The sequence below is a fragment of the Haemorhous mexicanus genome, chromosome 15, assembly GCF_027477595.1.
Source record: "Haemorhous mexicanus isolate bHaeMex1 chromosome 15, bHaeMex1.pri, whole genome shotgun sequence".
Taxonomy (NCBI): Eukaryota; Metazoa; Chordata; class Aves; order Passeriformes; family Fringillidae; genus Haemorhous; species Haemorhous mexicanus.
The window spans coordinates 4,658,934-4,684,022 of record NC_082355.1 but is presented as its reverse complement, the minus strand read 5'-3'; the positions used below and the strand labels follow the sequence as shown (position 1 = coordinate 4,684,022).

Here is a 25,089-nt window from a genome sequence, read left to right as displayed (position 1 = left end):
AGATTTCTTTCAGAGCCAATGGAGAGAAATATCAGTGATGAGATCATGCACCTCCCCAAGAATTATCTGATGGATACTGATGGTACACCCCACAGTCCCCATGGATGGCTCCACAAAATCAGAATTATGACTAAGAAATTTTGGCTCAGTTACAAAGCTACATTTATCTTATGGATTAAAAGAAATCCCCCCTCTTCTGTTGCTTTGGAAGAATACCAACTAGATGTTTGAAAATGATGAGCTGAAAGCTTCAGCTGTAAAGGCTCCAAGCACCACAAGGATGCAGCTGGTTTCCCAGGAGGCAGAGGGAGGGAATGAACCAATGCATGGATCAGTTTTATCTCCTGGCCCATAATTTTGTAACATATAAAAACATCTTCTCCAGTGAACAACCCTGGGCTGCCCCTCTGCTTTGTACCTCATGTCACACTTCCTGTAATTCCCATAGATGTCCTTCCCACAGTTCCCGTAGATGTCTCCAGCAGCATTGACCTTCTCAAAGCAGGCATCTGGTGCTGGCTGTGCTCCTGCATGGGAGACACGCAAGTGGCTGCTTCATCTCACCCCATGCCAACCACTCACTCATCCTTTTTCTGGAGTGGTTGGAGTACGGGAAATTTTTTGCTGTCTCCTCCACATGAGTAAGGCAGGAGAAAAGGCTCCTCAGACTCTGCTGCTGGCAGCAGGTATGGAAGGCACTCCTGCCTTGCTCAGGTGAGGAGCAGCAGGGTGAGGAGTGGCAGGAGCAGAGCATTTGCTGGTTCAAAGGGCAGCAGTTGTGCTGCAGGCAGTGTCCTTACCAGGCCCCCAGAGCTGCACACACTGGTCCCTGTAGGTGAGGCACATGCCACTGTAGCAGTAAGCCTTTCCTCCATCACAGGCAGCCCCATCCATCTGGTAGGAGTTGGGGGGGCAGAACGGGGACTCGCCAGTGCAAAATTCTGGGAGGTCACAGAGTCCTGACCTCGTCCTGCAGGGAGTTCCTGGGGACATCAGCTAAAAAGAGACAGTGGGGAAAACCCAGAATTATTGCTTGGCTCCTCTGGTTTCATGTCTGTGGATAAGGCAGAACCCTGCATGTGTCACTTTGTTCTGCTTGTCCAAGGGCTTTTGAGGTCAGCAGTGACTCGTGCCTCTGGGACTTCATTAGCTGGGTGAACTGTGTAGAATACAATTAATGACTGGAGCCCTTCCCCAGGTAGTGATGAGATCATGCATGCTGCCAGACCTCATGGGGACACTGATCCATCTCACTCTACCCTAGGGTAGGATCCAATTTACCTGAACCATTTCTGACAGATGTTTGTGTAATCTGTTCTCAAAACCCTCCCTGGCTTGGGAAGTTTGTTTCTGTCATTTCTGCTGGAGACATTTTCCTGATGCATAACTTATGTCTCCCTTGCTTACGAGTTTGCTCAGCTCATTCTGCTCTTGTCCACCACACACGTGGAGAACAAAGGGCACTCACAGTCACATCTGGGAGGTTGCTCCAAGTGAGTCCATGTGGATTTCTGGAAATTGTTTTCCCCATTTTGCTCAGGATAGGTCAGTAAGAGCATGCAGTCAGTGTGCAAACATAAAGATGAGCTTAAGAGAAATGTTTGCCCATGTTCCTTTTGAGTTAATTTGTTGTGAAACTTGAGATCTTTGGCTCCAAACCCAGAAACACATTTTAACCAGTCACTATAAGGAAAGCTGAGATTTAAAATGATACTTTTTGCCAGCAGTTCTTCAGCAAACACCAGGGCTAAAGGGATTCAGCTGCACCCCAGAAAAGAGTGTTCAGAGCAAACACAGCATCCAGCCTAATCCCTGGAGGAAGTGTTTGCTCCAAGAGCTCTGTCTAGATTTCTTCTAGAGCCAATGGAGAGAAACATCAGCTCTGATTTATGCCTCAGTGTTTAAGAGAGGCAGTGTGACTTCACTCCAGCAGCATTCACAGCTCATCTTAAGATACCACAGGAGTCAATTTAATCAGCCCCACTAGTTTGATTACACTCATGGCTGTTGAACATTAAGGAAAATCAAACCAGGTGAGGATTTAAACTCTATATCTGGCTGTGTTTTCTCCCCTTCCCCCTCCAGTTGCCAGCCTCACACTCTCCCCCCTGTTATTCCCTTTCCTCTCAGGAAAACCCAGAGACCCACCTTGCACTGATGGCAGCAGCTGCCATGGGCACATTCAGCACCAGGCTTCAGGGAGCAGGTCCTGGGGTCACAGCAGGGGTTCCTGCAGTCCTGGAAGACAGAGAGGTGCAGCAGAGTTCACAGGGCAGATCTGAGCTGGCACTGGTGTGTTCTCACTCACAGTGGATCACACACAAAGCAAAACCCTCCCTTCCAGTGTCTCAGGGTACCCAGCACGAGCTGAGAGCCAGCACTGCACAGCTCCCCTCTGATGGGATACATCTGCTTGTGCTGATCCCATCTGGAGAGTCTGGGCTGCTGGTTCCAGCTCCCTGTTCTCTTATGAGGCAAAGGATGGATTTGCAGAACTGAGATGCAGTGCTGAGAGAAGCCCCATCCTTAACAGGAGTGAATTTATATATCAAACTGCAACATCTGGAAGAATGTTTTCACTGAAAGGCTTGTTAAGCACTGGGATGGGCTGCCCAGGGAGGTGGTGGAGTCACTGTCCCTGGAAGTGTTCAAGAAATAACTGGATGTGGCACTCAGTCCTGTGGTTCTGTTGGGTCACAGGTTGGACTTGATGGTCTTGGAAGTCTCTTCCAACCTAAATGAATCTGTGATTCTGTGACCTAAAATCACTTTTTCATCTCCTTTTAAATGAAGTTTTAATCACATCTGTTCAGCCCTGGGCCACACCATCCCTGAGTTCTGGATGGATTGTACCACACACTGTGAAGTCAGATGTAATATTTTAGAACCTTGATTTACATTTACACACAGGGAAGATATTTTTGTCTCCTGCACAAAAAAAAGCTGATTACAGATTACAAAATTATATTTGCAAAATACGTAATAAAAAAAACGTGTCTCACTGAACCTCAAATGGTTGGATCTGGATCTTACCTCCACCTCTCCACAGTCACACTCCTCCCCCTCTTCCAGGTAGCCATTTCCACATTTCCCTCCACCATACATTCTTTTGGTGTCTGGCATGTTGGAGAGACACATCCCTCCACCAGACTGCAGATACTTCTCCAGCTCTTGTCTGTTGCACTGGTTGAACACTTTGGGGAATGGGTGCCTGAGCAGAGACAGGGTAGAAAAACATGAAGCCAGGTCTGGGCAATGGTTTGGAGAAGCAGAGAGGAGCACATGCAAATCCTGACAAGTGCCAAAGGACACAGGTCTCTCCCTGAAATTCCTGGAGTTGTGCTAAAGCAGGTTGTGATTTCCTGTGCCTGCACTACACAAGTGAGACTGCACTGCAAGATTGTTTAATAATATGATGGCCTTAAAAAATAACTTTGTAGAACCAAAATATGTTGAGCTATATTTGACTGTGCTTGCTGACAAGCATGGCTGTCCTCTCCTCCTCCATACTGGAGCTGTGGTTTATTCCCACCTGCTTGAACCAGCCTGAGAATCCAGCACTCACCCTGTGAATAACTATGAGCCTAACTGCTAAAAATAGTATTTAATTTTTCCTATCTACCACCTCATTTTGAAGAACATGAATATTGTTTGTGACACAAATTATTAATTTCTGTTGCTACAATGCCTGTGCACTCCATGTGTGTCTGTGCATGTGTGTGGATGTTGTGTGCTCTACTTGCATGCCACTGTGCTTTCACTTCTCACCCAAAAGGTTTTGGAGGAAATGATGCACACAAAAGAAGATGCCTATGAAAAAAAAAATCTGTTCAAACAGAGTAAGGCTTGAGAGAATGGTGAATGTGGCTTCATCTGGCATGTTTCGTGACTGAATTGCAGAAATTTTTATGTTTCCTCATCCAAAATCAGATTATTAATTCCTATGGGCTTCTAGAGCCACTCCTGCTTCCCCTTTCTCTCACAGACTTCTTTCCAGTTACACACAAGCTCTCAGAAACCAAGGAGTTTTCTTAAGAAAAGGGAACAGGAAAGTTTTCCTTTTGCCCAACAGTTCAGAGCTCCACTTTCAAACGCTGCCATCCCCCAAGGCCAGCCTGAGGCAGAAATCAGTTCCTTGGGAATCAGCAAACTGCTACTGCTCCATGCCCCAGGGTATGTCCAGCAATTTTTTATCTGTAAACACCGACTCCAGCAGGCAGCAGGAAACCCACTTTTTTCACTCTACATCTCTAGCTCTTACTCCACCGAGGCCCTTGTAACAAAGCCCTTTCCATTCCTCCCTGAGCCCGTGAGGATGAACTCACCCAGTTGCAGAAGCCATGATGCAGCCCCCATCTGCTGCAGGGGTGGTACAGCAGCCAGCAGAGTCATGATTCATGCCAAAATTGTGTCCCATCTCATGGGCAATGGTAGCAGCAACACCAATGGCATTATCAGAGTGGTCCTGTGCAAGGTCAAAGAGGCACATCAGCATTTACCTGTGCCTGTCCTGTGCACCTCGGGCTCGATGGGGTGAGGGGAATTTCTCATTTGTACATGTAGAAAATATCTACTGGAGGTATTCCTGCCTATTATCAGGTGAGGGGAGAACTTCACAGGAAATATTTTCTGCCTGGGCTTTAGGAGGCATCTCTCCTGTATATTCACTGCTGGCAAGAGGCTTTGTATTGGGGATTGGCAATTACTCACCATGTTTACTCCTCCTGACTGGAAATCAGAGCACATGGCCATCACGGGAGCCAAGCCCACTGTGGTACCTTTGAAGGGCACACCCCTGAAATCAACCCAGAAAGAGCATGAGATGGCACTGAGGCACTCGAGGAGGCAGGCAGAGAAATGCACCCTGCAGTGCACAGCTCCCCACACAGTGTCAGGGGCACATTGTCCTTAGAGTGTCTTCCAGAGCAGGACATCATAGCAGAGCTACAAAGCCTTTAGGTCTGTTTATCTTGGACTGCTACTCTGCTTTGTGGGCCAGCCAGACAATCCTATTTTTCATTATGGTTTGGTTCCAAAAAGTGCTCCTGCTGAGCTCTGCAACAAGCACAGCAAAGACTAGTTCTGGATCCTTAGCTGAGTACTGTTTGTGGATAATTAATTTACCATAAGCCTGATATTTGCCAGCCTGGGATTTGGGGATTTGAGAGAGTAGTAGGTAACACCTCTGAGGTGCAGCCACACTCTGCTCCTACCTCTGAGCTGGAATTCTGCACTACCTTGAAATCTTTGAAGTGAGAGCCCTGGAAATTGTGCTGAGGACATGACCAGATGGAGAGGAAATACAGTAATGTTAAAGGGAAAAAAACCCAACCAAAGAAGACAAGGGAAAAGGCATTTTATCTCTGCATTTCAACCCCACGGGTCCTCTGAGTCATCCTGGTGGATGAATTTCCATGGAGGAGGTAAAGGAGATCTGAGAGCTGCTGCAAATCTTTCTTCCAATGCCATCTGCATTGCTGGCCAGGCTGCTGGCCCTGATGGATCAGTGGCCCATCAGCCACAGGCCATCATCAGCTGCCTCCCAGCACCAGGGCTCTGTGTCAGGGGGTGGGTTAGGAATTAGTGCTTTCCACAAAGCCACTTTGGATCCTGGAAGGACATCATGGTACACACTGATTTCCCACCCACGTGTCAGAAACAGGAGGAATGAGCTCACGTGATTAGCTGGGCATTATCATGTTTTCTGTGCAGCCTCTCTTTGCTACTCCAGGCCAGAAAGGACTTGAGGGTGGAGTAGGGATTCTCTGTTACATCACATTTATCCCCATAATTCCAGATCTCCAGCCCCACCAAGGCAATCCGGATATTCAAGGCCCTGTAAAACTAAGATACAGAAAAGAAAAGAGATGACAAAATGAGGATCACAGAGTTATTTTACTGTGTTTTAAAACTCAAATATATACTGCTAATTGCTACTAGAGGTCCACATGTCCAGAGAAGATGCTTGCTCTGGAAATGCATTTCAGCCTAGTGCTGAGCTCTGCAGACAGAAATGTACAACCACCTAAACTCAAACTGAAACAGAGACATTGAGCTTTCATTTTTGAATGATTGGCAAAGACATAATCTGGAGAAACAAACACTGAAGACTGACATCGTGTTTCACATTCCAATAGTCAAAATTCCTGAAAAGAGTAAGGAAATAATCTTTTGCCATGTCCAGCGCAAACAGGAGAAGCATTCATGAGTAGTGGGGTGAAGGGAGTGGTGGAAGGGGTTTAAGGGGAGCAGAAAGGGAGCAGATCTGAAAAGTAAGGAAGTTTTACTTCAGCAGCACTAGACACCACTGCAGGAATGACTTCTGAAAGCTCCTTCCAGCTCTACTTCCCAGGTTTTCTACCATTTCAAGTGACTACCTCAGTCCTTTTTCAAAAAACATTACTTAGGTAGCAGTTTTTACAGAAATGCAGCAAAACACAAGGTGCTCATGCTGGCTCCAAGGAATGGAGATCCCCCCACCCTATTCTGGATTTGCAACAACACAATTGCTTGGCAGGCACCCTCCCCAAGTCACTGGGAAGAACTGCCAAAACATTATTCTCTCTCCGAAAAAGCCAGGCTTCCCCTGGCCCAATAAATTCTCATATTTTATGATCTGGGCCTTGCTTTCCTCCTTTCACACACACAGTCTCACCTTATCTACGTAATTAGCAGCCTCCACTAATTTCTGCCTTGTTGCTTCCATGCTGAAGTGATGTTTCTGAAACTGAACAAAATGAACATGTCAGACAGCACAAAGACAACTACAAAGAGCTGGAATGTATTAAAATGAGCCACATTATTCTGGAAATAAGAAGGTAACTCTGAAGTGAAGTCTCCCTGCCCTGCACATCTGAGTTTAAGCCCACCTGTACAGGGGTATTCAGAATTTATCCCCGGCACACCATGGCAGTGATGCTACTCAAGTGGTGGCACACCCAAACTTATCAGTGCCCACAGAGCTGGGGGATGAAAAAGAACTGGCAAATGTGCCAGGTAAAGTGTGTGATAACAGGACTCCATGCCTGAGGTGAAGGCTGCTGGACCTCTCACCACATCTCACTCATCCAACCAGTTTGCCTACCTCAATCACCTGGCAATGAATGAGTTAATTTTAGCAAACTGTTTGGCTCAAAGAGTTAAAGTGGCAAAATGTTCAGACTTTTGTTTAACAAACGACAAAACCCTGGACTTTTAGTCAGGGACCCAGCAAAGAAAGGGCATTTAACAACAACACCGTGAGCCTCTGTCCCAGTTTCTCTGATCGAATGGTGAACAACACATGGCAGTTCCTGGGCATTATTGTGTTTTCTCAGTTTCCCTGGTGTCCTGCTGCCCAACAAAGAAACCAAAATAGGTTCTGCCCCTTTAGCTTTGTTCAGAATAAATTACAGCCCAGAGCACTGTGTGGTTTTCCCTACTGGAGTTTCAGGCTGTAAATTATGGATAGGACCAGCCTGGCTCCTGTCTGTGCTGGAGATTAAACAATCAGTAAAACACTGTGTGGTTTGCACTGTCAGTGTGTCTGGCCTGTCCAGGCTGGGGATGGGGGAGGGATTGCTGACTTCACTCTGCTTCTCCCAGACCTATTCTGTGATCTGGAGCCTTAAAAATGTCTATTTATATATCTGCTAGCAGCCCAGAGCAGACCATAATCATGGTTATCTTCTCGAGAGATTAAGTGTACTGCAGTTAGAAGCACATCACTCCTGGAAAACCCCAAATTTCTTTGTTCTGAAGGCAGACTCTCCCAGCCATAACTAGGACTGACCACTGCTACCCTGGGAGACCAGAACTGACTCTCAGCCCTCATCCAAACCTGCACCTCTCCCTGGGCCAATGGTGGCTGCCAGGACAAAAGTGACCAAGACACAGCTCTCCCTGTCCCCTGAGAAAACTTGCTGAGCCTCAGCAGCCTTCCCTGCCCCAGGGGATGCTGCAGGTGGGATGCTCTGTGCCCAGTGCTCCTTGGGGATAAAATCCCATTCCTTACCTCTGCATAATCAGCCACGAGCAGGAGCTCCACGTACTTTGTAGCTTGCAGAGTGTCCCGTTTCACCTGCAGCAGCAGCAACACTGGGTTATTGGGTTACTCCCCCAATATTCCCCAAGAAACTCTTCACAACAAATATGCAGAGGTCATTTTTCCCAGTTTGTTTCTCACTGGCTGTTCACCCCACCCCATCAAGTACAAGGACCCCCAAATGTGATTGATTTAGGGCAACCAAGGTCAGTATACCCACAGCAAGTGCCCCCAAGCCTGTCCTCAGCCCACCTTTTGTTCCTGTGTAGGATGTAGGAACAGCTACAGCCCACCACAGTACCCAACACACATTGACTTCCCTGCTGGAGCCACTATTTCACAACCAGCTTGCTGAAAACCCTCTTAAATGCTCTTCATTTCACTTTCTCAGCTGTGCTCCTAGGGGACAGCAGGGCTGGGAACAGGTGGGGTACTTGGGGTATCGTGCATGGACTCAGACCGAGCCCTGCTCACCCTCTGGCCTGGTGATTTCATCCCAGCTGTGAAGTTCCTGAGCCAATCTTCAGCTGCATCCACAGTGCCCTGGTAGCCACAAGCTCCTCCCTGCAACCTCAGGTTGTCCACCCTGTAAATCAGGTGCTGGTTTGGGCTGTCAGGAGCTGGCTCCAAGATATAGCTGGAATTGCTGCTCAATATGATAAGCCCCCTGTTGAAACAGGAAGCAATAAAAGGGAAAGTTGATTACTATCACAGCAACTGGAGACAAATCCTTTTGCTGCTGCTGAGCTTCCATCTGACTCTGGCAAGACACTTTTCCTTGCCAGGCCAGGCAGCTCATTAATAAAGAGAGTGGGAATATTTTGAGTTCAGAGGGGAAAAATCCCTGACCTTCCATATATTAAAATCCAATCAGTGGGCCTCAGACATTGAGAGGCTATTGGAGCCTGTGCTGCAACCTGAGAAGTTTAACTTACAGCTTTTTCTTTAGGGGCAGTGGAAGCTTTTCTACCAACAGAAGAAATTTGCCTTTGACAGACCTGACCTGAAAAATGTGAAGACTTTGTTTGTCAACAGGAAAAGCAGAGTTCTCTCTGGGTCATGCACATATCCAGATGGTTCTAGATTTCTCAATGAGCATTTTACAGCCAGGAGAGGTGGAAATCTGTGTGTGATGCCCTCTAGAAAATGTGTGGCCTGATGGGCACCACCCACACCATGCAGGCTCAGAGTGAGAACAGCCACGTGTGCTCAGCTCCTGTGCCTCCCTAGCAGTCAGAAAGAGACACCAAGGAGCTGCCAGCAGACACTGACAGCTCAGGGGTGCAGGAAGCCTCTGCACAGGCACACTGAACATCTCTGTCCCTCTGGAAAGCAGAGCCTAGGAAAACAGGCTGACAGAAGCACGGCACACCTGTGACTGCTTTTGCTTTTGGAGTGTTTATTGCAAGCCACAGGTGGCTGCACTATCCTGGTTATCTCACCAGGCCCTTTGGCCTGTGCTACACTCACTGAGATGTCTCAGGTTTGCTTTGGCAGGGGCTGTTTCCTGGCTGGAGCCAGTCCCACCAGCACAGCTTCCAGCAGGGCTCCAGAGCAGATGACCACTAATGTCAATAACGCCCGTGTCATGTTTTGGAAACAAACTCTGAGCTGGTGTAAATGAATGCAGCTCCTTGGTCACAACAAACTGCTTCATTTACTCCTGGCTGAGGATATAGCCCCCTTTTCCAGCCAAAGACTCCATTGCTCCCAAAATAAAGGTTTCACACACACAGCCCTGGCACCATCTGGGGAGAAAGCTGAGCTCACAAGCCAGGAGGGAGCTCAAACGTGAAGACTTTGCCCCAAAACACACAGAAAATTGCCAGCTGTGAGAGACTGGGAGAAGGTTTCTGCATAAGTGTAGAGCACTGGGCTGGGACGTGGTGACTCCTGTCCCTGCCTGTGACAGATGCAGCCCTGAGCCACCAACAGGAGTCTTTTGCTGCAGTGGACTCAAGTGAAACTCAGTCTCTGCACCCGTCCACACTGGCAGCACACAGAGGGAAGGGTCCTGGAGCTGCTTAGGAGGCCATGGCTACTAATGACACCCCAAATTCTGCATTTTCTCCAACGTGCCCCTTTTTATACCCAGGTTGGGTGGCCTTTGAGAGCTCTCCATCCACTTAGAGAGAATCAGGCTGCTGGGAGAAGAGCTCGGGTGGCAACACCTGAGCAGGGGCAGTCCTGGGGGCATTCCAGAGGCATTCCAAGGGCATTCCCGAAGCATTCCCGGGTTCCAGCGCCTGCAGGACTCACCGCAGCCCTCGGCAGGTGCTGAGGGTGACGCTGGAGCGCTCCCAGCCGCGCACGGTGCCGTGGTAGAAGCAGTGCTCCTGCAAGGCAGAGGAGGCAGGGTTGGCGCTGCCCAGACGGGATGGACAAGGCACACGGGATAAATTTAGGCGTCGCCGAGTCCCGTGCGAGCGCTGCCGACACTCCCCGGTCGCTGCTCCCTTTCCGCTGCCTTTGGCAGCTGATTATCAGCGCTAAATCTCCGTGACTCCGCTGCGAAATTTGGCCTTTGGGCTGCCGAGCGCCGCCTGTGCCAGAGCATCAAACAGCATCAAACAGCTCCTTGTTGCCAGCAGAAATGGAGAGCTCTGAATGCCCCAGGGGATGGCTGCAGCCCTAGGGCAGACCCAAAGCTTTCTGCCTGGAGCAGGAGCTGCCCATGGATGGCAGCTGGCCCCGGGTCGTGCCCCAAGGGATGTGGCTGCAGCCCCAGAGAGGGTGACACCGCGGGCAGAGGGGCTGCAGCCCCCGTCTCTGGGCTGCTGCTGGGACAAAGGCAGGCTCTGGCAGGGACAAGGAGGCTTTGGGGCAGAAACGCCAACACGTTCATTATATCCCTTCCCCTCACCCCGGGGCAGCAGTAGGAAAGATGATCTCATGGGGATTTTATCTCTTATTTTTGCTTTGTGACCAATGCACATCTTTGTGCTGCTGCAGCAGGGGCAGCCAAGCCTGGGTGAGATCAGTAATTTATGGGTTTTTATGGAACGGGAGCTGGCTTACAGGGGCTGCTTTCCCCAAAGGCTGGGAAGGTCCCCAGTGTGGGGAACTTGGTGGCAAAGCTAAAAGCAAGAGGGTGAGCAGTGTGAGGAATAAACAATTCCCCAGCACCCAGAGAGAGGGGGGCAATGCTGGCTGCTGACCTTGGCTCTCATAACAGAGCTCAGGCAAAACAGAAAGATGTTTTTACCATTTTTGGGGGATGGAGCAGCTTTCCCACTGGAACCTCCCAGATCAGAAAGCTGGACTGCCCTCCCCTTCAGCTCTAAGCTGTGGGGATCTGTGCCCTTAAAAAAAAAGGCTCAGGAGGAGGAGGTTCACCTGCTTCTCCAAGCCCCAGCCTGGTGCCCCGGGCAGGCACAGGAGGGAAGGATCTCTGCACTCACCGTGTGGCTCAGGGGGGTGCTCTGGGCTTGGCCAGTGTGGCTGTAGTGGGTCTCAGTGTAGCCTGGTGCAAAGAGGTTTCTGCAGACACAGTGGAGGGGGTGAAAGAAAGGCAAATTTAAAAATCAAGATGGTAAGACTTTTCTTTTGACCTGGATTTCTGCTTCTTAGGGGTGCTGGAAAATCAGCTAGATCCAGCTCTTTCAGGAGCCAGTGTAAATATTCCTGCTGCTGTGAACCACTGCTGTGGATTTGGGGCAGTCACTGTTTTCTACCCATGGTGTGAAACCAGCTGCAGCACCCTGAGAGGGCAGGTGAGAGACAGGGATTCACAGGACACCAGCTGTGCTCTGCCCTCAGCAAGTCCCTCCTGCCAGGACGTGTTCAGGGAGCAGCTCCTGGTGGCCCAGGAGCCATGGGATTCCTGGCAGGACCATCACCATGGCTGTGGGACCTGTGCAGAGCACAGTGTGATGGCAGAGGGTCAGAAGTGGGAGCAGAGCTGACCTGGCCACTTCCATCTCTCCACTGCCCTGGCAGGAGCTGAGCACCTCTCACGGAGCACATCTGCTCCTGGAAGGGCCCCACAAGCCATCCAAGTGCTCTTTCAAGCCATTTATTAAATTAAAACAATAACAGAGCGCCTGTCCCTGAGTTCAATTAGGCACCAAGAACCAATTCCAACAGCTGCAAGTAAACAATTCAATTTTTACATGAGGACTTTCAAAGACCCAGCATCCCAACCAAATCCCTGACCCTAATGGAGTCAGTCTCTGCACAGAGTTTTCTTTCTATTGCCAAATTATGCCCTAAATTATACTGGGATTAAATTCAAAGCACCAAGTTCTGCATAGCAAACACAACACAGGCAACATCTGGGTGCTGGTGTGTGTCCTCAGCTCAAACCCAGACTGTGTCCACTGCCCAAATCTGAGTACAATCATAAATTATTCTGTATCTGCATTTCAACTGCTGCCCAGAAGCTGGTTCACATCTTTGTTATGGGAAAATGCTGATTCCCCAGTTTGAATTTGTTCATGTCATCCCCATGTACACAATATTCTCCCTGTCTTCAACCCAGGATCAGACCAAAAGTCTATAAAAGGAGCTCCTGTGCTCCTTTAGAAAGAAAGCATTTTGATTTTGTTCCAGAGGAAACAGCCTTCTCCTTCTTTTTAAACATCTGCATTTGCTAAACAGTGCTGTAAAAAGTACAGCAAGTCAAAATCTGGGCCAAACCAAGAAGGTCATATCCTGTGTCCATCTCAGCAGCCATAAAATGTAGGTTTAAAGCAGTTTTTAAAAACAGTAGTTTGTCTTGCAAAAATCTGGAGAAGGATCACAGGCATGCCCTATTGATGGAACACTCCTGCAGCAGCCCCACGGGGCTGTCAGGCCACCAAAGTGCCACATTTGCCACCCATGAGGACGCCACATGCACCCTGGGCAATGTGTTCCCAGATGCAGCTGCAGCTCAATCCCCTTGCATCCCTGATTAAAGCATGTCATGCACCAGATTTTAGAACTAAACTGCTAGAAAGTAGGAAAAAAAGTTGTCTTTTCTTTGCCTGGTTTCTTTAAGCTGGATGAAGAAAGCTGCATCACAAGCAAACACAAAGATTTTTCCATCTTGGGTTTTGGTACCTGTCAGTCAGATCTTATCAACCTTGAAAACATCTCTGTTTAAAAAAGGGACTGGGTGCCTGTGATATCTAATTAAATTACACCAGAACAACAGGAAACAAAACCTTTTATCAGTGTTTGAAAGTGCTTCACCCACCTGGCCTCCAGAGGCTCAGACAGCTGCACAGGTACCCACAGCTTAACAACAGACAACTGCTGTGTCTGATAGCATCTGATGTCAGGAAAACAGCAGCTTTTCTCTGAACTTTGAAAGTTCAGCATAGCCCAGAAAAGCTCACTTTGTGTCTTTCTGATGAGTTAAATCTTATCACCAGATGCAGTCAGTGATCAGAAGGCCAGGTTGCTGTGTTCAGCTGTCCCAGATCTGTAAACCCAAGATAAGCAACATCCCACAGAACATAACTCCCTCCATCTCCCTGACTGCAGCAGCTTGCTCAGCAAGGGTGCAAGAAACAAATATTTAATCAGCAGATTGCATTAACTGGCAGGAAATTGCCTTGAGCAATGCTCTGGCAGGTATCTGGTGTGTGTCAGGGGCAGACAGTCAAGCAGTGTGATCTGCCCTGTGCTGTTACAGCCAGACACCAGCCCATGGATTTCCAGTAGCTGAGGCTTTGCACAGCCTGCTTGCTTCACTCCCAAACAAACACTCTTGTGTTTTCCTCCCGCTCCTTTATTCTTGGAAAGCATTAGCCATGAATAGCCACTTGATCTCCCCTTCAGCATCCCCGGGAGGCTCCTCAGAGCTGTGACTGCCCAGGGAGGGCACAGGATGAGGCCACTCAGCACAGCCCTTCCCACTCAGGCTCCAGCCCCTCCTAGAGTGGATTAAGGAGCTTTGCCTAAATTTTTAGGGGCACTTAGGCAGCTGCTCAGCTGAAAGCCTGTGTCATCCCCATGGTGCAACTTGCAAGCCTCTCTGCACCAATTGACTCCTACTCCACAGCACAGGGTCCCTAAGAAAAGTCCAGTTTCTTATTCTGAGCTTGAAACAGTTCTGTTTTGAAGACAGTTCCCAGCCTTAATGCAGGGGGACCCTGGGGCTCTTGCAGCACTGCCAGAAAGGGCTATCACAGGGGATTGATTGCACAAAGTGTGGTGGGAAGGGCAGTGAGGAAAGAGGAAAAACAACAGAATATCTTGCAACACCCTTGGTGTTTTATTTTGAGCCTGTAAAATTTCATTCCCAGCCCAACTCATTTCTTTAGCAAGCACCAGCTTTCCACCAAACTGCAAAAAAACAGCAAACAAACCTTCCTGTCACCGAGAGGGCACCAGAGTTTATCAGCCAGTCTTGACTCTTTTCCACGTGTACCACTTGCTTGGTAAACAGCAGAGAAACACCCACACCCCAAAACCTTCTCTGACAAGAAAAAGACAACATCCCTGCCAGGCTGAACAGCTAATTCCAGGGGAGCTCAGCCCTGCAAAGCACTGATGGATGTTCCCAGAAAAACACAGAGTTCACCTCCTTGCTAGAGAGGGAAAGTTTGGAAAAAACAGCATAATTTGTTCTTTTCTTCTCAGTTACATTACATGCCTCTGTAGTGACCAGTTCTCCAGCAGCTCACACTGAAGCTGCAAAAGTCTGGATGCAAAATAACATCACTTAAAGGCTTCTGAGATCCAGTCAGGCAGCTGGCAGATCACTAGCACACATCATCTTCCTAAAAGGCAGCGCTGAGTCTCTCATTAGAGGAGTTATCAGCATGAAGAATGGATGAAGTCAGAGAAAAAGCTGGTTTGGGATAGGAGCACTCTCCTTTGCTAAAGCTGATAGCAGCTGCAGCTGGTTTGGGGCCAGGGAAAGCTGCACACAAGAGCTTGGGATGTTCTAGAGGAGCCTCACACCTTTCCAACAGGGACCAGCTTTCAGCAGGATCTGTCAATCCCCAGCATCCAGCTCAGCCTCCAAGCTCAGGGTGGAGTGGCCTGCTCTTGGCAGGGTGTGTTCCCTGGGAAGCCCTGGGAGCCAGGTTGAATGCAAGTGAGGAAGCCAAAAGAAGGGAGAGTGGCTCAGTGCCATCATGTACAGATGGCCTGAGCAGTTCCTGCTGATGGCTGTCCTGGAGCCATGTCCTGGTCCTGCTCCAGCCTGTCAATGATATCATTGTTTGACACAAAGCCCTCCTCCCCGTGCTGCTCCCTGCGTGCAGAGCTGGCAGCACAGGGCAGCCTGGCCCTGCTGGGACAGGGAGTCACATCCTTTACTCATGAGCTGAGATGGTTCTCAGCAGGAGAGGGGCTGAGGGCAGCTCTCTTGGCAGGCAGCTGTCCCTGTGGCACCTGGGCACAGGGAGAGGACGTGGCTTTCAGCTCATCTGGCGGCTGCTGAGGAGCAGAGAAGCAGCTGGGGAAGAGGGGCTGCACGGCACACCCAAACACTCCCAAAAACAGCAGAAGCAAAGCTGGGGCCCTGCTTGCATGGCCATGTCCTCTTGAGGGAGTGCACATTTCCCAGCTGCTCTAGAGAACCTCACCCCTATTTTCCTGATAAATGGGAGCAGTTTTGCCTATAAAACATCACTTGTCAGCACAAGCCTGAGAGGATCTCAGGGCTGCCATGAACACACTCGGTTGCACCAGCCTGAGATCACCCACGGGCACCCAGAGTGCCCCAGCAGCATTCTGATGTTCTTACTAATTAGAGCAAGAAGGACTTTTAATAATTTGGTCCCATCAGCAACCTTGTTTGGATTCATTTTACAGAGGGGCTAGTCTGCATGGACAGCTGCCAGCTTAGAAACACCCAGCAGTATCTAGGAGATGGACATGGTTTTTATTTCCTCTCAGAAAACAAAAGCCAAATGGTCCATGAGGCTCTCATGAGAAACATTGACATTGATTTTTCAGTCATTGGACCAAGAAAAGTGGAGCCTGCAGTCTCTTACATCTCTTTCCCTGTCCCTTTCCTCAAATCACAAGAAATCTGTCCAGCCAGGCTGACAGCATCTGGGGGTGGAGGGAATTGATTTTCCCAAGAAACTTTAGACATGAGATTTCCATCTACAATTCATGGTCCCAGTCCATTGCCTCTCAACAGGATCCAAGTAGGGTAAGAAGGGGAATGTGAACTCTTGCCTCTCAGTCACTTAAATGTTCCCTAAAGCCAGAATTTATTACCAAAACCTGAAGTGGCCCCATCTTGAACACCACCAACACATGACTCATGACAACACAAGCAGGAAGGCCTGCTTTCCATGTCCACCACTAGTGGGAAATGGGAGATTTCAAGCCTCTGGAATATTGCAGTCAAACTCTGGCACTTCATAAAACCAATGAAATCCACTTTTTTTTTTTTTTTTTTTTTGGTGAGTTCCATCCAGATGAATCCTGGAGCTCTTAAGCTCCCTTCCTCTAGAGCTTTTGCTAAGAACATGTTTATTGTGTAAACACAGCAGTTTGGAAGGAAAAAGTGGCTTTCCAACTGTTGAGGTGGAACTAAACAAGCCATTTTTAAGGCCTGGGAAAGCATCACAGACTAAAGACTCTCCATCCCCTTCTCCCACCCAAATCATCTGTAACATACACTGTGTAAATTGTGTTACAGGACCCAAGAAAGATTTATCACACAGACCCTTGACTTACCAATAGGAACCATAAAGGAAAAAGGAAATGAAACAAATGGAAAACTGGCTGATAATGAGTCAATGCACAAAAGATTTAAAAGATTTAATTTCCAGGTCTCTTCCTCTCTGCCCCACACAGAAGAGTCACTGAATATCCTGAGGGAATCAGGAAGCTGAAAAGCAGCTGTGGCTTTCCAGATCCCACCCCTGTTTTTCTGATGGTTCCAAGAGACAGTAGAGCAGGATAAACTCAATTTCCCCTTTGCATAACCCTTAACCCCTGCCCATGAAGGAAGCCCATTAGACACTGATGATGTGTAGCCCATCAGTGGAATAATCTCATATATCCTTCCTGCTCAGAAATGGGCAGCAACTTCCTCACTCAGTTGGTAGAGAGGCCCTGGAAATGTGGAAAAGCAGGAAACACTGGCATACAAGTGACAGATTTTTTACTGCACCACTGAGAGCACCAGGCTGGGTGGGAGCACTTGTCACCTACCCAGGTGGGGCCAGCAGAGCTTGGAAATGATGCAGCTCCCTATCAGAGTGGCCTAAAAACAACTTTCTGTTGGCTCCTGAGGTCAGACCAGGTGAGCCCTGGACCTCCTTTTCTGTGTCCTCAGGCAGCTCCTGCACATCTCCACCGGGGCTTTGCCACCCAGTGCAGTGGCCAGAATAAGGAGCTGAAAGAAACAGCCCCAGGCTCTCCCAGGGATTCACCCACAGGCAGGGACACTCCTGGAGAAGATTCCAATAACCTTGGCAGGTGAGAGAGCCTTTCCCAAGTCTGTTCTTCCCATGAGAGAAGAGAGAGAGAAAGAGAGAGAGAAAGAGAGAGAGAGAAAGAGAGAGAGAGAAAGAGAGAGAGAGAAAGAGAGAGAGAGAAAGAGAGAGAGAGAGAGAGAGAGAGAGAGAGAGAGAGACAGAGAGAGAGAGACAGAGAGAGAGAGACAGAGAGAGAGAGACAGAGAGAGAGAGACAGAGAGAGAGAGACAGAGAGAGAGAGACAGAGAGAGAGAGACAGAGAGAGAGAGACAGAGAGAGAGAGACAGAGAGAGAGAGACAGAGAGAGAGAGACAGAGAGAGAGAGACAGAGAGAGAGAGACAGAGAGAGAGAGACAGAGAGAGAGAGACAGAGAGAGAGAGACAGAGAGAGAGAGACAGAGAGAGAGAGACAGAGAGAGAGACAGAGAGAGAGACAGAGAGAAAGACAGAGAGAAAGACAGAGAGAAAGACAGAGAGAGAAAGACAGAGAGAGAAAGACAGAGAGAAAGACAGAGAGAAAGACAGAGAGAAAGACAGAGAGAAAGACAGAGAGAAAGACAGAGAGAAAGACAGAGAGAGAGAGGAGAGAGAGAGAGGAGAGAGAGAGAGGAGAGAGAGAGAGAGGAGAGAGAGAGAGAGGAGAGAGAGAGAGAGGAGAGAGAGAGAGAGAGGAGAGAGAGAAGAGAGAGGAGAGGTCTTTTCGCTCCTTTTCCTTCACAAAGGTGAGAAGCCAAATTCCATGCAGGTTTCTGCTGTGCAAATGGGAGCTCTCCTCTTCTAAGGAGGAAGGCTCACCCCAGGCAGTGCTGCCACACACATTGAGAGGCTCTCAGCCTGTCCCTGCTTGGCTCAAAGCTGCTTTTTATTAACAAATGCAAATGCCTTTTTAAAAAAGTCACTTTTCATCCAAAGTTTGCAACTCGGACTCTTCCGCTCCTAAGCCCCAGCCAAGTTTAAAGCTGCTTTATAGGCAACTCTCCATATATTTGTTGTTTGTGCAGCTTTGAGCTTTCCAATCCCACAGCTGCAGGACATGGATCTGAGTGATTTAAAACAAGCCAGAGTCATTTGAGTGATATATTTTGTCATTATCCTGAAATGTAAGTGTGTTGTGAACTCTGCTTGAAACTCCAGTGTGCTTCTGACTTCTTATCAAGTTCCTGGCCAGGAAATAATGCAATATTATGTTAACTGCTAATGCAATAATTGTATCCACAGATATAGGAAGCCCAAATGCAGATGTGTTATGAGCTTATTACAAAACACTGGGTTGGGCACAGCTCTGAAGCAAGATATGCAATAATTTCTGTGCTTCACCTCAGTGGATGAACATGATGTGCTTTTCATATAGAATATGAAATTGGATGGGGTGAACATTTCTTCCACATATTGAAACTAGAATGTTTTTTCCAAAGCTGGTATCCCTACCAAAGTACAGATTATGACACTTCCCTCACTTTTCAAAGCAATTTTATCAGTTTTCTCTCCAGAAGGAGAACATCACCTCAATGAGCCCAGGGACAGAGCGGGACAGAGCACAGCACCAATCTCAGCAGCAAAGCTTGCTTCCAAGTGCTCCTCCAAAATGGAGCAATTAAATGGCCCATTTCTCTGAGGCTTATTTTAGTTAAAAAAGCCTCAAGTACCTGCCTTGAAGTTGCAGGTCTCTGATGCCCACCTTCATGTGAATTTGCAGCCTGGAGCTTAAAGGTTTTGTACAGCTTTGAAGCGACACTTCCCACTTGGGGGATTTCACTTTCTCTCCCAGGGCAACAAAATTGGGCAACAAACTCTTCCCAGAAGCAGTCCTGGATGCTGCAGCTACTCAGTACCCCAAACCTCACCCAGAACCTCAGCTTCCCCTGCGAGACAAGCACCAGCAGAGATGAGCTCCTGCGTGCTGGGGAGCAAGCCCAGGTTGGGCTCTGCCTTGCCACACTCTTCAACAAGAGAAGATGTTTGTCTCCACTTAAAAGCACTCTGTGGATGCTGATAAATACACAGGGCTTCATCATTCCTCTTTCAATTTAAGTCTCTAAACTACTTCAACACTTTCACAAGTCTCTGAGAAGTGAAGCCCTTCCACTAATTGCATTTTGTGATTGTACCATCACTTTTCTTGAGCAAGGACTTGAGGCCTAGTAAGACTCCCACACGAAGCACTGCTATCAATGAATCACCTGCATTTTCCACTGAAAATAAAAATTAAAAGCCCCAAACCAGTTGGTTTTCAACCAAGTGCTATTTCATCAGCACTTGTGAAGGAGATCCATCTTGCAGTGGAAGTGTGTGCACACACTTCCAAGGCTGTGTGTATACATCTCAATGAATGAAAATGCACTTCAGGAAATAAACACAATAGGAACCTTCTATTATTATTACTCTGTTTACTAACACCAGCAAAGGGTTTTTCTGTGCTGGAAATAGCACGGCACCGCTCCCGCGAGCACCTGCAGCTTACATCACTGAGCTTGGAGCTCAAACAGAGCAGCTCAGCAAGGATCCTTTCTCTGGCCAGCTTTTTGTGCCAGAAATATTCACCTTTGCATAGCAACTGCAGAATCAGCAAGGCCTGGCAGTCCTGGAAGGAGACCCCCAGCAGCATCAGAGGTTGTGCTGCTTCCAGGCTCAGTTCAGACCTGGCATGGTGCCACTGTCATCAGCAGCAGCTATTCCTCCAGACAGAACTGGCTTAGCAGTGCTCATGGTGCCTGGTCTTGTTTTCCCAGCTGAAACATACTAAAAACCACAGAATTTGTAGCTGTTCCTGTTTAGTTCTACACAGGTGCAGGACTGCCTGTGAAAAGCATCCAGTTTTTGCAGCACTAGAACTCTCGGTAGGTTTTGTGACTTTTTACAGAAAACACCTCATACTCATCTTCCATCAGCCATCATACTTCAGAATTTACTGCAGAAAGTGACAAAAAACCCCCTGGTTTTCCTCCAAAACACCCTGACTATCATTTAGGTTTAGGCACTGCCATCAGAACTAATAAGATCTTCTAATATTTCAGTCTTTTAGGAGGAAAGCTGAGCCCTCAATCTCTGTGGTTGGGATGCCCATAAAATACATTTAAAATATAAACAGTGTCATTATTCTGAGGTTATTATTCCTACTGATTCTACCAGACAAACATTTGGTTGTATTTCCATAGATAAAATCTTCAAACCCATTTAAAAATAAATAAAACACCAACAGTGCAAGTGGACTGCTGAGCAAAGACAAGCTTCTTGCAGCTAAATTCCCAGCTGCTATTCCCCTGCTGGAAACTAATGTCCTCACAGGGCAGAAGGGCTCTGGGGTGGCCTCCAGACCAGAATCCTTCTCCCTACCTTAATCTCCTGCAGCTTCAGCTGAATTCAATAAGTATCACACCCTATGACAGCACACAGCATTGCTCTCACATGCCTGAGAGGAGGCTGCCTTTCAGTTAATACAAAAGCAATTTTTCAGTCTGCTTTAGCATGAAGGGCACTAATGGAATTGAAACTGTCAGATCATTTCTCCTAGGAAGCAGAGAAGGACCTCTTTGGATCACAGCAAATGAAATCCTCATTAGAGTCACACTGACTCCAAAGCACTGAGCCATTTGGTAAATAGGGAGCTTCATATCAACAACATTTTCCAGTTAATGCAGGAAGAATTATGATGCAAAAATAAGTTTACACACTGAGGGCCAGGTCACCATCTGTTTTTTTTGCTGACAAAGCTCTGCTATAATGTGCTCCTTGGCTGATTAACATCTGAGGGGACTTGGAATAACCTTGAAATCCAGCGAAGGACTTCCACATCCTGTCTTTATCAAAACCCTGCTGAAGTCAGAGGAGGTTTTCCTGTTGACCTCACTGTAATCCTTATTCACTATTTAAGTGGGATCACAATGCAGGGCACAAGCACACTTACCTATTTTTCTCCAGTTCCAAGATGAGCTCCTGGCCTTCTGCCTCCACTGTAACTTCAGCTCGGAGTGGGTGCTGTGTGCAGGGGAGAGGGTGCCTGTTACTCACACATCATCCTTATGAACACATCCACAAATACAAACTGCAATCACAGCTGACCTTAAACCACCCCTTGCCTTCCTCCTACTTCAGACCTGGAGTGATGGGGAAGGGAAGGGATGCACCGAGGTGGCTCCCAGCTCCAGGCATGCTGTGCATCCCACAGCACAGCCATGCAGAGGCAGGGAGCAGTGCAGGCATCTGCTGGGATGCTGTACCTGAGCTAGAGACACCACCTGGTGTCTCAGGAGGAGTAAAGTGCTCAGGCAAGGCAACAGGTCCTGGTGCTGGAGTGCTTGGAGGTGCAGTGGGATGGGAAGAGCTCCCTGCACGTCCCTCTGCTGTAGATTGTGCTCAGCACAACATCCCAGGACATCCCAGCTTGCCCCAGAGACTGAAGAGTCAAATATCTGAGCCAGTTAACCAAAGCTTCCTTTGTTGTCCCAGCAGAAAGACATTTTTAGGAGCCTATTTCAGGACGAGAGGAATCATGCCTCTTCCAGAGATTCTCACTTCATTCCTTTACCCACAGAAAGTGCCAGTGAAAGGCAGGGAACAGGGACCCTTGGATGCCTCCACACTCCAGCCATTGCACAGACAGAATTTCAGCCCTCCCCAGGGCCTGCTGGTTTGAACAGAATGCACCCCAATTTCTTAGTGCAATGGCAAATGCATTCTTTAACCCTCACCCCCCCAAAAAAAAAAAAAATTCCTGAGTTTTAAAGCATAGAATGAGATTTTAGAGGAGCAACTAGAAGAGGCTCTGGGGTCTGCAGTTTTACCTCCCTCAAAGTAAAAGCACTACATAAAGACAGCTTGGGGTTTCCAAGTCTGAATGCTTTCTCACGGAGAAAATGGATGAACAAATTCCCCAGAAGAGAAATAGCTCAAATTAATATAACAGTGCACTTCATTCAGCTGGAAGAAAAGAGAAATCATGAGGATTGGTGAAATTATTAACCCAGAGTATTTTCTAAATCAGTGTTGAAAGAGACTTTGAGGAGCAAAATATTGAAAGTGAAAGAAAGCAAGGTTGACTGAATGGGATGTTCTCTCAGCCCAGAGACATGCTCACTTGCCATTTCAGCAAATACAGATATCTCTTTTCATCAGCTCCCTGCTCATATTCTGGTTTTGCTCATCCTTCCTGCAGTTTCCAGGATGTGGCATCAGGCCCACGCAGATGATGCAAAGCAAATTAATACATTTAGGATATACAAAAAGGGATAATTGCAACAGGCAGAGCTTCTTTTACTAAATCACAGGTGCACAATTCAACTGAGGGTAGGTCTGTGCTTCACTCACTAACATGAAAGCACTGTAAGGCTGCCTTGCCCATAGTTGAGGGTCTCCATCACCGTAAAATCTCTTCACAAAGGTTGTGCTAACATCATTATTGCTAATATCACCCTCCCTCGTCCTTCAGCAATCTCACTGCTTCAGTCCATCAATTGCTGTGTAAATGAAACATCCCAGCTGTATATAAGCTTTGCTAACACTCATTTCAGAGCCAATGAGAACTTGCCTGAAACAAACCAAGTGTGACCCCTGAGACCCAGCAAATTTATATGAGGGGAAATGTTCTCCAGATGTATTTGCATCACTATCAATTACAGAACCAAAACCTGCAGGCAGTATCACAAGGGCATTTTAAAAAGAACTAATATCAAGAGAGAGTAATTGTAGGTTTTTTTGTGTGTAATAGGACACAAAGATAAGTTTTAGAAAGTCTCATAATATGGGAAAGACCCATTAATAAATTCCCAAGTAACACCACTATACTCAAGAAAAATGGCATGTCTCCATAATGCTGAGCTTCCCTTTTTTTCTGGTTCACAATGTAAAAACACCCTGTGGACTTTCCTCTTTCTCTCAATCTCACAACTGCAATTACTTCTCAATTGCAACACCAAGCCTGGGAAAGGGAACTGTGTTTTGTGTTTGATGTTATCTGGACCTCAGTGATTGTCAGGGTCTGGAAGCTGTTGAGACATCCCTTCTTCCACCCATGGAACAGCAGCAGGGGTGAGATCTGTATTGACACACAGTGCCTGAGACACAGCCAAACCCACCCGAGCTGCTGGCTGGCTTTTCTTGCCTAGTGAAGCACCCTCCCAGCTGGGATTCACAGAACCAGAGAATGGTTTGGGCTGGAAGGAATCTTAAAGACCATCTTGTTTCATCCCCATGCCATTGGGCTGGAACACCTTCCACTAGGAAAGATGGCTCCGAGCCCCATCCAGCCTGGCCTTGCACACATCCAGGGATGGTGCATGCACAGCTTCCCTGGGCAACCTCTCCCAGTGCCTCATCACCTCACAGTCAAAAATTTCTGCCAAATACCCAATCTAAACCTGCCGTTTTTCAGCTTAAAGCCATTCTCCCTTGTTCTGTCACTCCACACCCTTGTAAAAAGTCCTTCTCTAAATCTCTTGTAGCTCTTTTAGGTACTCAAAGATGCTACAAGGTCTTTCCAGAGTTCTTCAGCATGAACAACCCCAGCTCTCTCCGTCTGTCTTCATAGGAGAGGTGATACAGCCCTTGGAGCATCTTCAGTGCCCAGCCCTGGCCTGGCTCCAACAGGTCCATATCGTTCCTGTGCTGGGGATCCCAGACACAGCTCTGTAGGTGGGGTCTCACCTGACCAGAGTACAGGGACAGAATCCTCTCCCTTGACCTGCTGGTTAATTTGATGCAGTCCAGGACTCAGATGGCTTTCTGGGCTTATCTTCTCCTACAGCAGATTCTTCTATCCAGCCGTTCCCTAAATGCCACCGATGGTATTGCTCCTCTCCCCTTTCGCAGAGCGAGGCTTTAAGGCATAGCAGAGGACAGGGGAAATGCAGTTCCCAGCTCACACAGCCTTTCCTGCGATCTGCAGGAGCTATGGCAGCTCCTCGCTCATCCCCACAGCTTAGCAAACCCAAACCGCGCATCGCCAGGTGTTCTGCTACCCGCGACACCCCCGTGCCCCGCAAAGGTAGGGCTGCGAACAAAACAGGGACCAAGCGCTGGACGCGACCTACCTTGGGGCTGCCGGGGCCACCCGGGGCTGCCCAGCGCGGCACCACCACCTCGGCCTGGGGCCGCACCTCAGCGGCCGCGGCTGCGGAGACAAGAGGAGCGGCTCAGCATCCCGGCCCCTCCGCACCGCGGGGCCAGGCAGCACGAAACCGGGGCGGGAGAGGAGAGGGAGCTCTGCGCTGGTTGTAGGAAAAGCAGGAGGATCCCCCAACCCATCCACCCACCCATCCATCCATCCTCCCTCCCCCGGGCGCTCCGCAGCCGGAGCTCTGCCGTACAGCTCCGGGCCGGGCATCCCGCACTCGGACCGGGCACCCCGCACTCACGGGGCGGCGGCCGCAGCAGCAGCGAGAGGGCGATGCCGCAGAGCAGCCCCCGGCCCCGCATGGCTCCGGGCAGGGACCGCTCTCCGCCGCCGCCGCCGCCCTATAAACCCGCCCGGCGCCGCCTGTCCCCTCCCACCGCACCCGGGCTCCGGGTCCGCCCCGCAGCCCCCTCCTCTCTTGCTCTCCCTCCGCACATCCCGGGATACTCCCGGTGGTCCAGGGGCTCTGCCCCGCGGGGCGCGGCTGCGCTGGGCTCTGTCCCCGCTCCGGGGCAGGGGGAAACCCGAGCACCTCCCTGGGGCTCCCTCTGCAAAACCTCCCCTCCAGCGCCTTCGCCAGC

The 25,089-nt window shown here is 48.7% G+C and overlaps 1 protein-coding gene across 1 annotated transcript in view; it reads right to left on the bottom strand.

Moving 5' to 3' along the window:
* The window catches only part of ADAM19 (ADAM metallopeptidase domain 19), a 32,556-nt gene extending 7,708 nt beyond the window's left edge, over positions 1 to 24,848 (bottom strand). Inside the window, exons 1-15 of the mRNA XM_059860303.1 lie at positions 24,750 to 24,848; positions 24,426 to 24,505; positions 21,305 to 21,375; positions 11,425 to 11,503; positions 10,283 to 10,359; positions 8,498 to 8,690; positions 7,994 to 8,059; positions 6,656 to 6,727; positions 5,678 to 5,844; positions 4,711 to 4,795; positions 4,326 to 4,465; positions 3,034 to 3,211; positions 2,149 to 2,238; positions 801 to 996; positions 419 to 527 (exon numbers count right to left, since the gene is read on the bottom strand). Coding sequence (XP_059716286.1) covers positions 419 to 527; positions 801 to 996; positions 2,149 to 2,238; positions 3,034 to 3,211; positions 4,326 to 4,465; positions 4,711 to 4,795; positions 5,678 to 5,844; positions 6,656 to 6,727; positions 7,994 to 8,059; positions 8,498 to 8,690; positions 10,283 to 10,359; positions 11,425 to 11,503; positions 21,305 to 21,375; positions 24,426 to 24,505; positions 24,750 to 24,810 — 1,664 coding nt within the window. The 5' untranslated portion in view covers positions 24,811 to 24,848. The remainder of the gene's footprint in view (positions 1 to 418; positions 528 to 800; positions 997 to 2,148; positions 2,239 to 3,033; positions 3,212 to 4,325; positions 4,466 to 4,710; positions 4,796 to 5,677; positions 5,845 to 6,655; positions 6,728 to 7,993; positions 8,060 to 8,497; positions 8,691 to 10,282; positions 10,360 to 11,424; positions 11,504 to 21,304; positions 21,376 to 24,425; positions 24,506 to 24,749) is intronic.
* Positions 24,849 to 25,089: the final 241 nt, after the last annotated feature.